A 13,733-nucleotide genomic window follows, 5' to 3' on the forward strand; every position below is an offset into this window, starting at 1 on the left:
TTTGTTTTAATAGACCCTATGTATGACCCCTGAAGGTCACACATCCTGGTACTATCTAGGGGTATTGTCCTATGACAGACTTAATTTTCTAACATTATACTTCAATTTTCCCCATGTTTCACTGTTTTTAACTTAAAGGCGGTGGTCGTCCCACCATGTCCTGTTCGATATAAGACTCGTACATGTAGTGGCATATACAACGCATGTAAAACACATTGGTCCCATGTAATTCAAAGACTTGCTGCCCGATGACCACACCCTTATTTTGTTCGTTAAAATAAATTTAGAAATTCTCATTGATAAATTTGTACTCCTAGAAAATACCAAGATGTGTGACTCTTTGTAAGATTTGTTTGCACTGTAAACATTTGCTTTAATTTAATTTACTTTACTAAAACTAGCACTTCACTGTGTATCATTAGTCAATAATTTTATTTATGGGTCAACGAAATGAAAATACTGAACTGTTAGTGAATGTGCACTTTTGCTATCAATAGTGGCAAGGACCAATGATTTGAAATAATGATTTTTGATATTTAGCCCTATGTATTCTGTAAGGATAGTTGAAAAGACTTCCTCTGTTTAGCTTTTGCCCAATCAAGATAGTAATAATAAGTCTGAACAGTGGTGGTGTAAAAGATGTATATCATGGTGTAGTTTGTTATTAACAGATACCATCTTTCTGTTTTCAAGTCTGGGCATCAGTGTTGTAATGTATATATACCATTGTGAAGTTTGTTATTAACAGATACGTCTGGCCGACAGTGATGTAAAATACATATACCATGGTATAGTTTGTTATTAACAGATACCATCTCTCTGTTTTCAAGTCTGGACATCAGTGCTGTAAAGTATATAAACCATTGTGAAGTCTGTTATTAACCATCAGTGCTGTAAAATATATATACCATGGTATAGTTTGTTATTAACAGATACCATCTCTCTGTTTTCAAGTCTGGGCATCAGTGCTGTAAAGTATATAAATAATAATAATAATAATAATAACTCTATTTAATTAAGCGCAACAATTCCAACATATGAAGATCAAAGGCGCTGATACAATAAACAATCAGTCAAATATTAAAAGCACATTTAAATAAGTGCGTTTTCAGTCTGGATTTAAAAATGTCTACTGAAGGACTAGAACGAACAGACAGAGGTAATTCATTAAAAAGTTTAGGACCTAAATTTTCAAAAGCACGGTCTTTGTATAACACCTTGGACTTTTTACTACACATCTGACGAGTTTTAATAAGAAACTTCGATTCAGATCTTAAACTACGACTCGGTACATAAAATTCGATTAATTCACATAGATAATTTGGGGCAAAACCATACAAAGATTTATACACTAGTAAAAGTAATTTGAAATTGATTCTTTGTACAACTGGTAACCAATGAAGTTTAATAAAAATGTCTGTAATGTGGTCATATTTTCGAGCACGAGTGACAAGGCGGGCTGCTGCATTTTGTACACGAATAAGAGGTTTTATTTTAGTTACAGGGAGACCAGACAATAATGAATTACAGCTGTCTAAGCGAGAAGATATGAAAGCATGTACCAACTTTTCAGTATCAGATTGGGATAATGATTTACGAATACGATTAATATTTCTTAGATGGGAATATCCAGATCTACAAATAGTAGAAATGTGTGTTTCCATAGATAGCTGCGAATCAAACAAGACACCTAAGTTTCTAGCACTTGACGAAGCACTAACCAATTCTTCACCAATTGCGATACTAGACAAAGGACACGAGTCTTGTGAGAATCTCCGAGACGACATGCACACAAATTCAGTTTTCGACACATTCAAAAGTAGGAAATTACAAGACATCCAATCGCTAACATCTTGAATACATGTCTGAAGTATCACCCGGGCGCGAATTTGATCATCTTCAGAAACCGATAAATAAATCTGTGTGTCATCGGCGTAAAAATGATATTTTACGCCGTGACGTCGCAATAACTCGCCCAATGGACGCATGTACATTGAGAACAATAATGGCCCTAAGACGGAGCCCTGTGGAACACCGGTTACTAATATAGACGTCATATCAGAAAATACATTTCCAATTTTCACTTTTTGAATGCGGTTACTCAAATACGACTCAAACCATTTGATGACGAGACCATTTAAACCAAAATTTGATCTCAACCTATCGATGAGAATCCTGTGATTCACAGTATCAAAAGCGGCTGAAAGATCCAAAAGTACGAGAGCAACTGAATTCTTAGAATTATCAATACTGCATAGTACATCGTTAGCGACCCGCAAAAGAGCCGTTTCAGTGCTATGTGCGGTCCGATACGCTGATTGAAACTCTTCATACAACGAATAATTCTCTAAATGTTGTTTCACTCTGGATGCAACGACACGTTCAAGGACTTTAGATATAAAAGACAAATTAGAAATCGGTCGATAATTTTTCAGCATGTTTGAATCCAACGATGCTTTCTTGAGCAGAGGTTTAATCAGCGCACATTTCATTTTCTCGGGAACACTTCCAGTGCGAAGTGATTCATTTATGATATCTGTTATAGGTGAAAGCAGGATAGAAAGGATCTTTTCATCTTTTAATATATTAGTGGGTAAACAGTCCAAATCGCACGAAGCCGACGACGATTTTTTTATAATTTTAATTATTTCATCCTCCGTGGCTGGTTCAAAACATTTCAATTCATCACCATTGTTATTAATAAACCATTGTGAAGTCTGTTATTAACCGATAGGTCTGGCCATCAGTGCTGTAAAATATATATACCATGGTATAGTTTGTTATTGACAGATACTATCGTGCTGTAAATTATATATACCATTGTGAAGTCTGTTATTAACAGATACGTCTGGCCATCAGTGATGTAAAATACATATACCATGGTATAGTTTGTTATTAACTGATACCATCTTTCTGTTTTCAAGTCTGGGCATCAGTGCTGTAAAGTATATATACCATTGTGAAGTTTGTTATTAACAGATACGTCTGGCCATCAGTGATGTAAAATACATATACCATGGTATAGTTTGTTATTAACTGATACCATCTCTCTGTTTTCAAGTCTGGGCATCAGTGCTGTATTAAAGTATATAAACCATTGTGAAGTTTGTTAGTAACGGATACGTCTGGCCATCAGAGCTGTAAAATACATATACCATGGTATAGTTTGTTATTAACAGATACCATCTCTCTGTTTTCAAGTCTGGACATCAGTGTTGTAATGTATATATACCATTGTGAAGTTTGTTATTAACAGATACGTCTGGCCATCAGTGATGTAAAATACATATACCATGGTATAGTTTGTTAGTCCCCGTTCGGACGCAGTCCGAAAACGGGGACTTATGTTTTGCCCTGTGTGCGTCCGTCCGTCCGTCCGTCCGTCCGTTCGTGATCACCTGTATCTCGAACATGCATGGACCGATTAAGTTCAAACTTCACTCATACATCACACCTTATATGGGACATATGCACATGCATTTTTTTCATGATCCGATTAACGATAGCCGAATAGCGGCCATTTTAAGGCCGAAAATGCATCAAAATCGCACATTTTCACCATTCCGGACCCGGATCTCAGTTATGCATGGACGGATTTTGTTCAAATTTGGTACATACATTAAACATAATAGGACCTTGATGCACGTCATTTTTTTGGGGGGATCGGGTTCGAAATGGTCGACTGGCGGCCATTTTGTTTTAAAGAATTCAGTTCTGGATCCGTATCTGAGACATGCTTGGATTGATCGAGTTCAAACTTCACACACACAAGGTACATCATGTCACAAATATGTATGTGCATTTGTTTCATGATCTCATTAACGATAGCCAAATGGCGGCCGCTTTAAGGCCGAAAATGCATTGAAATCGCACATTTTCACCATTCCGGACCCGGATCTCAGTTATGCATGGACGGATTTCATTCAAATTTGGTACATACATTAAACATAATAGGACCTTGATGCACGTCATTTTTTTTTTCGGATCAAGTTCGAAATAGCCGACTGGCGGCCATTTTGTTTTAATAAATTCAGTTCTGGATCCGTATCCAAGACATGTCTGGATTGATCAAGTTCAAACTTCACACACACAAGGTACATCATGTCACAAATATGTATGTGCATTTGTTTCATGATCTCATTAACGATAGCCGAATAGCGGCCATTTTAAGGCCGAAAATGCATCAAAATCGCACATTTTCACCATTCCGGACCCGGATCTCAGTTATGCATGGACGGATTTTGTTCAAATTTGGTACATACATTAAACATAATAGGACCTTGATGCACGTCATTTTTTTTTTTGGATCGGGTTCGAAATGGCCGACTGGCGGCCATTTTGTTTTAAAGAATTCAGTTCTGGATCCGTATCTGAGACATGCTTGGATTGATTAAGTTCAAACTTCACACACACAAGGTACATCATGTCACAAATAGATATGTGCATTTGTTTCATGATCTCATTAACGATAGCCAAATGGCGGCCACTTTAAGGCCGAAAATGCATTGAAATCGCACATTTTCACCATTCCGAACCCGGATCTCAGTTATGCATGGATGGATTTTGTTCAAATTTGGTACATACATTAAACATAATAGGACCTTGATGCACGTCTTTTTTTTTTTCGGATCAAGTTCGAAATGGCCGACTGGCGGCCATTTTGTTAAAGAATTCAGTTCTGGATCCGTATCCAAGACATGTCAGGATTGATCAAGTTCAAACTTCACACACACATGGTACATCATGTCACAAATAGATATGTGCATTTGTTTCATGATCTGCTTAACAATAGCGGAATGATGGCCATTTTAAGGCCGAAAATGCATCAAAATCACATATTTTCACAATTCCAGAACCGGATCTCAGTCATGCATGGATGGATTTTGTTCAGATTTAGCACAATGTGTTGTACATATGCAGGTGCATTTCGGTCATGATCTGCTTTGAATGTATATGTCACTCAAATATGAACGGAACGGGGACGTGTCATTGACAATGACTTGTCTTGTTATTAACAGATACCAACTTTCTGTTTTCAAGTCTGGGAATCAGTGCTGTAAAGTATATATACCATTGTGAAGTTTGTTATTAACAGATACGTCTGGCCATCAGTGATGTAAAATACATATACCATGGTATAGTTTGTTATTAACTGATACCATCTTTCTGTTTTCAAGTCTGGGCATCAGTGCTGTAAAGTATATATACCATTGTGAAGTTTGTTATTAACAGATACGTCTGGCCATCAGAGCTGTAAAATACATATACCATGGTATAGTTTGTTAGTCCCCGTTCGGACGCAGTCCGAAAACGGGGACTTATGTTTTGCCCTGTGTGCGTTCGTCCGTGCGTCCGTGATCACCTGTATCTCGAACATGCATGGACCGATTAAGTTCAAACTTCACTCATACATCACACATTATATGGGACATATGCACATGCATTTTTTTCATGATCTGATTAACGATAGCCGAATAGCGGCCATTTTAAGGCCGAAAATGCATCAAAATCACACATTTTCACCATTCCGGACCCGGATCTCAGTTATGCATGGACGGATTTCGTTCAAATTTGGTACATACATTAAACATAATATGACCTTGATGCACGTCATTTTTTTTTTGCATCGGGTTTGAAATAGCCGACTGGCGGCCATTTTGTTTTAAAGAATTCAGTTCTGGATCCGTATCTGAGACATGCTTGGATTGATCGAGTTCAAACTTCACACACACAAGGTACATCATGTCACAAATATGTATGTGCATTTGTTTCATGATCTCATTAACGATAGCCAAATGGCGGCCACTTTAAGGCCGAAAATGCATTGAAATCGCACATTTTCACCATTCCGGACCCGGATCTCAGTTATGCATGGACGGATTTCATTCAAATTTGGTACATACATTAAACATAATAGGACCTTGATGCACGTCATTTTTTTTTCCGGATCAAGTTCGAAATAGCCGACTGGCGGCCATTTTGTTTTAATAAATTCAGTTCTGGATCCGTATCCAAGACATGTCTGGATTGATCAAGTTCAAACTTCACACACACAAGGTACATCATGTCACAAATATGTATGTGCATTTGTTTCATGATCTCATTAACGATAGCCAAATGGGGGCCGCTTTAAGGCCCAAAATGCATTGAAATCGCACATTTTCACCATTCTGGACCCGTATCTCAGTTATGCATGGATGGATTTTGTTCAAATTTGGTACATACATTAAACATAATAGGACCTTGATGCACGTCTTTTTTTTTTCGGATCAAGTTCGAAATGGCCGACTGGCGGCCATTTTGTTAAAGAATTCAGTTCTGGATTCGTATCCAAGACATGTCTGGATTGATCAAGTTCAAACTTCACACACACATGGTACATCATGTCACAAATAGATATGTGCATTTGTTTCATGATCTGCTTAACAATAGCGGAATGATGGCCATTTTAAGGCCGAAAATGCATCAAAATCACGTATTTTCACAATTCCAGAACCGGATCTCAGTCATGCATGGATGGATTTTGTTCAGATTTAGCACAATGTGTTGTACATATGCAGGTGCATTTCGGTCATGATCTGCTTTGAATGTATATGTCACTCAAATATGAACTGAACGGGGACGTGTCATTGACAATGACTTGTTATTAACTGATACCATCTCTCTGTTTTCAAGTCTGGGCATCAGTGCTGTAAAATATATATACCATTGTGAAGTTTGTTATTAACAGATACGTCTGGCCATCAGTGCTGTAAAATATATATACCATGGTATAGTTTGTTATTAACAGATACCATCTCTCTGTTTTCAAGTCTGGGCATCAGTGTTGTAATGTATATAAACCATTGTGAAGTTTGTTATTAACAGATACCATCTCTCTGTTTTCAGAGTTAAAATTGATATCAATAATTGTTGGAGCTGTTGCTGGACTTCTCTTGATTGCACTGTGTGTATCACTTATTGTGGTGTGTTGTAAAAAGTAAGTAATAGCTACAATAAACTCAATTCTATATATTCATTCTACTTTTTAAATAAACATAGTTCTCATTATTGGTATGGCTTAAAGTGGTATTTATACATATGTAAAGCAACACTCCAAGAATAAGCTAAAAATTTGTTAATTTAGCTTAAAAAAAATATGATACCTAAATATGCCTCTAACAAACATCTACAGTGTAACTGACCTTCATGATCAAACAAAGCCTTCTAACTTAAAGGCCCGGTCTCACTGCACTTACGGATGCAAAGAGGATGTAAAACATTAACAAATCTTATTTTTATGTGGACAACCTTGTTTTCATGTGGTCATCTTTATTTTCATGTAGACAACTTTATTTTCATGTGGGTAACGTTGTTTTCATGTGGGCAACCTTGTTTTCATGTGGTCATCCTTATTTTCATGTGGGTCAACTTGTTTTCATGTGGACAACCTTATTTTCATGTGAGCAGCTTTCCATTGTTTTTTCATGTGAGCAACATTGTTTTTGAAACAGTTATCCTATGGTATCCAATTTAATGTTGATTTTTGAAGGGTGACTATCAAGTACTTTTTTTGCAGGAAAAAAGTTCATGTGCCACCTCCTAGGGAAGAAGACATAGATGATTTACTGTGGTCATCAGGATACAAACCTGGTATGCTAAGGGCTACTCTACACCATAGGGATGATTTTGAAGGGTTAGAATTAGAAGAACATAATGATAATATGGGAATATTTACCATTGATGATAACCTAGAAGATGATGATATTCAGGTATTAAGTGTATTATTTTATTTTTTTACCTTGCCCGTACCATCAAAGATGGAAGGGAAATGTATATATTAAGAGAACAATTTTTGTCTGGCGTTGTTGTCGTCGTCGTTGTCGTTAATAATTGTTATTGAGTGCACAATAACTTTACTACCGTAAAAATCCGCAAATAAGCGCCACCCTCAATTAAGAGCCACTCAGTGAAAATTTGTTACATTTGACCCTCCATTAAGAGCCACCAAGATTTGAGTGGTTTTGTCAATAAGAAACCAGAAATAAGCGCCAGCCGCCCGGTTGTTTACAATCAGGCAGACACAAGCTTGTCGTGCCTCACTTCCACCCTGCATTGTTTATTGCCCCACAGAAGGTGTGAGACAAATACAGATTATCCCCATAGCTTGCCTGATGTCCAGTATAATTGAGAACGGAAGAATGACAGACGAAAGAAATACACTGAGAGCGTGAATGTGACTGTCAACTTGTCTATTTTAAATTTCTGACACACAATCGACCAATTCACAAACTATTTAGTAGTAACTATGTTTTTTGTCGAAACACCGAAGGACACGTTGAGATATTCATTGCCAATGTTGTCTTTATAACCAAGTAAAAAACGTCACGATTTTAGAACGCCTTTATCGGAAAATCGGAGGTATCGAAAATACACAGACGGACCGGAACAGGAAGTCAATAGAAAACAAAAGATTTTCTCCTTAGCGTGGGGGAAATTTGGTTAGCGTGGGGGGAAACAGAGGTGTTAATCCGGTCCTGGCAACGTTTGAGGGATCGTGACTTAGCTCCGACTGTGAGAATGTAATGATTACGCAGCCCACTCTCGCTGATCGTGATTTTGGGTTATTTTTGGCATTTCATTTGAGACGTTCGTTTTGGGGTGATTCGAGACAAAATGTTCAGGGAAGTGACAAAATAACTGGCATTAGTTTGGAGAGGACTCTCTTGCCGAAAATAATCAAAATTGAAGTCGAATGGATTAGTTCCACAAACTTGCGCGATCAACTTGTCTTACAGCAAAGCGAAGTCGACGTGACCCGCCTGACCCAAATATTTAAATTAGCTATTTGTGAGAATTGAAAATAATCTGGAATGGACCAATTAGAAAATGCCTTGTAACAGGCCTGGGCTTTCGTAAATGATTTAGTCTCTCCGATTGGTCACAGGAAATTATTTTTAATACATGTAATTGTTACTTTCTCGGTATCGTTTCGTATTTGGTTATATAGGGGTGGGGCTATAGTTTGACCCCGTTTGCCTGGACAGTGAAGTACGTGAATATCATTAACATATCATTATAAGCTGGCTTGATTATGAAACAGGAAATATATAAACCAAAGCTGTACTTTCAGACGTCTAGCGCAATTAAAACAATGCCCAAGTACCCAAGCTGTAAAAATCTATAGAAAAACGTGTTTTTCTTTATTGTCTTTGCCATAAATACAAATGATTGGGCATCATTTTTTTCATTCGTTCCATGCTCCTGTCGCTGCTGGTCAGATAAATTCTATCGAAACTATTTTATATCGTCACCAAATCAACCACCACGCCAGCCACAGCCACGCAAGTTATTCCCAGTTTTCAAGAAAAAAATTGGAGTTTGCCGTACCAGACTTGGTAAACAATTGTACAACGGAAGTACAAGTGTGGGTCAGACCCTGAGAGTGCTACCAAATCCGACTTCAGGCATCACTACGCATTGTCAGTGAAACATGACTTCAGGCGTCGCTACACATTGTCGGTGAAACGTCGAATCGTCGTGTACGCTAAGCAGCACGGTCAGCGAGCAGCCGTTCTTATTTATTTGACATTTGTTATTCCCATAACAGTATTTTTACAGAATAAATTAATTGCAATTATCCCTTCCCCATTTCACAATGAAAAAGTTTGATCACCCTGGTTTAAGAGCCACTGGCTACAAAGTTGTCAAAATGTTACCTCAAATAAGCACCACCCAGAAATGAAAGTGTTACAAAGTGGCTCTTATTTGAGGGTTTTTACGGTAATTCTATTCCAAACTTCATCAAACTTGGTCACCTTATTCATCAGTATAAAGTCTTCCCTGAGTTTGAACAACCGATGTCCTGTATGAAAATATCATGCACAAATTGAGAAAATATGATAAAATATTTTGACTGTTATTACTTGACTGATCACTGGTGATATGCATCAAAGGTCACTGATCTCAGTGGAAATATGCATTGTTGTCTGTGTTCAATGAAGCAAACCATTTATCTTGTAATAATATCTTTGGTAATGTATCTCCCAAGTCCCATGGGAATACTATACTGGGTTTCAAAACCAAATCATGGAGAGATTTTTTGCACAGTCTACCAATAAAATCTTTACAGAAAACAAGATGTCAGAAAATCAATATAAGCACTCCTATGAACTGGGTGCCAAACTTTGATCAAGATCTGAAGCTAATAGAAAGTCTGTTTAGTTCAAAGTTATCAAATCAAAAGCAATACATAAAAAGAAAAACGTTGCATCGACATTTTGAAAAGAAAATTGTACCAAAATATATGTATTCTGTATTTGACAAACAGTTCATTCGACAAATGAAAATTCACAGAAATTTGTTTCAGCTATTAGAACAGAATGATAGAGCTTTTATAATACTAATTTAAAAACGCACTTCAAAAACAAAGATTGCAGTGTTTAAAGATGTACATTCTCAGGAGGCAACAGTACTGTTGACTTCTCTCTCCACTGGTCACCAACTAACTATTTAAGTTGATTTGCATACAAAGCAGAGCTTGCAACATGATAGCTATTCATAGAGGTTTTTTTTTCTTTCTTTTCATATAATACAGTAGTCACACAATGAATTTAATATTTGTCTCAGTGAAGAATCATTAATTTTTGAGTGCAGCAATTTTTTTGTCTGCGAGGCATTTGTTTTTAGTCCCCGTTCGGACGTAGTCCGAAAACGAGGACTTATGTTTTGCCCTGTGTGCGTCCGTGCGTGCGTCCGTGATCACCTGTATCTCGAACATGCATGGACCGATTAAGTTCAAACTTCACTCATACATCACACATTATATGGGACATATGCACATGCATTTTGTTCATGATCCGATTAACGATAGCCGAATAGCGGCCATTTTAAGGCCGAAAATGCATCAAAATCACACATTTTCACCATTCCGGACCCGGATCTCAGTTATGCATGGACGGATTTCGTTCAAATTTGGTACATACATTAAACATAATATGACCTTGATGCACGTCATTTTTTTTTTGCATCGGGTTTGAAATAGCCGACTGGCGGCCATTTTGTTTTAAAGAATTCAGTTCTGGATCCGTATCTGAGACATGCTTGGATTGATCGAGTTCAAACTTCACACACACAAGGTACATCATGTCACAAATATGTATGTGCATTTGTTTTATGATCTCATTAACGATAGCCAAATGGCGGCCTCTTTAAGGTCGAAAATGCATTGAAATCGCACATTTTCACCATTCCGAACCCGGATCTCAGTTATACATGGACGGATTTTGTTCAAATTTGGTACATACATTAAACATAATAGGACCTTGATGCACGTCATTTTTTTGTCGGATCAAGTTCGAAATAGCCGACTGGCGGCCATTTTGTTTTAATAAATTCAGTTCTGGATCAGTATCCAAGACATGTCTGGATTGATCAAGTTCAAACTTCACACACACATGGTACATCATGTCACAAATAGATATGTGCATTTGTTTCATGATTCGCTTAACAATAGCTGAATGATGGCCATTTTAAGGCCAAAAATGCATCAAAATCACGTATTTTCACAATTCCGGAACCTGATCTCAGTCATGCATGGATGGATTTTGTTCAGATTTAGAACAATGTGTTGTACATATGCAGGTGCTTTTCGGTCATGATCTGCTTTGAATGTATATGTCACTCAAATATGAACGGAATGGGGATGTGTCATTGACAATGACTTGTTATACTAAAATATCTTAAATTACTTTGAATAAATCTGGAAATTATGTCCCTTAAAATAATTAAACAAATTAGGCACCAATGTTTTTGTAAGATATTTACATCTATCAAGGACATTCGATAGACTGATTCCCCACAGGTTCAACCCCAAAACTTGTTTGTATTAAAAATTAAATATGACAATGCATATTTATATTGAAACAAACTATGATAAAGGGAATTATATTATATAACAAAGGGCAAGGTCACCAGAGTTCAACTATGTTTGATTTTGTTCCCATCAGACAAAGTCCAAAATGGGTTTGTCTTTCAATCCATTCATTATCATTTCTGAACTGATTTTGTTCACAGTTTGAATGGTAAATTAAACTTGCTTCCCCTAAAGACAAAATCTTCAATTTTCTATATCTGGCTCTGCGTTGTTTTTGACTCCCATGTGCAAAGGACACAATGGGAGTCTTTGCAGTTAGTGCAGTTGGTTCATGATGAAACTTGATGCATATATGCTTTTGGTTGAAATCCATGCCTATTAATTACCTAATTTGCATGATAATTAGCTAAAATCATTGCATTTAACTTGAGTCTTTATCATATCATACATGCATCAGCATGTATTCCACAATAAAATATTGTTATAACTTATCATTATTTTTTGTATTGTGTTATAGTACCAACCTTTTCCACTCTTCAATGGTGATGGTGCCCATGGTAATTCAGACGATTTTCCTCGGGTAAATGGAACATCCCAAAGTCGGCTGGGAACAGAATACTTTTGAAAGATGTACTCGACACTCAGAGGGTGATTTTTTCCCCATATTGTGTGTGATCTGACTTAACACTGCTTCCTTGTATAGAGCAAACTCCAGGAAATACGTTTGTTTTACACACTGCCATAAACACACTGCCATTTTTCTACCAATATACAATTTTTTTTTTTATATTTACCAGTCTACATTACTGCCATTGTTGCCACAAATGTTGAACATAATTAATTTTATTTATTTTTTCATATTTTGTATTCTATGTTCTTACTGTGGTACCAAAAAAAGTAGGTGCATGTTAATATATCGTGTCAGATTGCATATATTCTCGGGCGGAGCTACGTCACAGAACATTCTATGATTGGCACCACTGTACCATGTATTTCTAAGGGTTCTGTGCGAGCTGCTGTGGAATGCCGATCAAAGAACCATTGAAAACAACAGTACAGTCTCAATCTTGAAGCAATCCTGAGCAACCAAATTATTATATGTTGCATACACAGGGGTAATCTTGTTACGCTGTTCAGGAGATTCTCAAAAACTATCCCAAAGTACAGTTTTCTGAGAGTTTTCAACCTTAGTTTTCACCATGATGGTTGCCAGATGAACAATAGCACTGGATTACTGTTGGTGTAGTTACATTTTGAGCTGTCTAGGTGTTTGTATAGTTACATTTTGAGCTGTCTAGGTGTTTGTATAGTTACATTTTGAGCTGTCTAGGTGTTTGTATAGTTACATTTTGAGCTGTCTAGGTGTTTGTATAATTACATTTTGAGCTGTCTAGGTGTTTGTATAATTACATTTTGAGCTGTCTAGGTGTTTGTATAGTTACATTTTGAGCTGTCTAGGTGTTTGTATAGTTACATTTTGAGCTGTCTAGGTGTTTGTATAGTTACATTTTGAGCTGTCTAGGTGTTTGTATAATTACATTTTGAGCTGTCTAGGTGTTTGTATAATTACATTTTGAGCTGTCTAGGTGTTTGTATAGTTACATTTTGAGCTGTCTAGGTGTTTGTATAGTTACATTTTGAGCTGTCTAGGTGTTTGTATAGTTACATTTTGAGCTGTCTAGGTGTTTGTATAATTACATTTTGAGCTGTCTAGGTGTTTGTATAGTTACATTTTGAGCTGTCTAGGTGTTTGTATAGTTACATTTTGAGCTGTCTAGGTGTTTGTATAGTTACATTTTGAGCTGTCTAGGTGTTTGTATAGTTACATTTTGAGCTGTCTAGGTGTTTGTATAGTTACATTTTGAGCTGTCTAGGTGTT

At 36.8% G+C, this 13,733-nt stretch overlaps 1 protein-coding gene across 1 annotated transcript in view; it reads left to right on the forward strand.

Annotated features, from left to right (window-relative positions):
- The window catches only part of LOC102800804 (uncharacterized), a 64,123-nt gene extending 51,423 nt beyond the window's left edge, over nucleotides 1–12,700 (forward strand). The window contains exons 27-29 of the mRNA XM_085494459.1: nucleotides 6,889–6,979; nucleotides 7,559–7,751; nucleotides 12,372–12,700. Coding sequence (XP_085350585.1) covers nucleotides 6,889–6,979; nucleotides 7,559–7,751; nucleotides 12,372–12,479 — 392 coding nt within the window. The 3' untranslated portion in view covers nucleotides 12,480–12,700. The remainder of the gene's footprint in view (nucleotides 1–6,888; nucleotides 6,980–7,558; nucleotides 7,752–12,371) is intronic.
- Nucleotides 12,701–13,733: the final 1,033 nt, after the last annotated feature.

The sequence above is a fragment of the Saccoglossus kowalevskii genome, chromosome 20, assembly GCF_978046115.1.
Source record: "Saccoglossus kowalevskii chromosome 20, keSacKowa6.1, whole genome shotgun sequence".
Classification (NCBI taxonomy): Eukaryota; Metazoa; Hemichordata; class Enteropneusta; family Harrimaniidae; genus Saccoglossus; species Saccoglossus kowalevskii.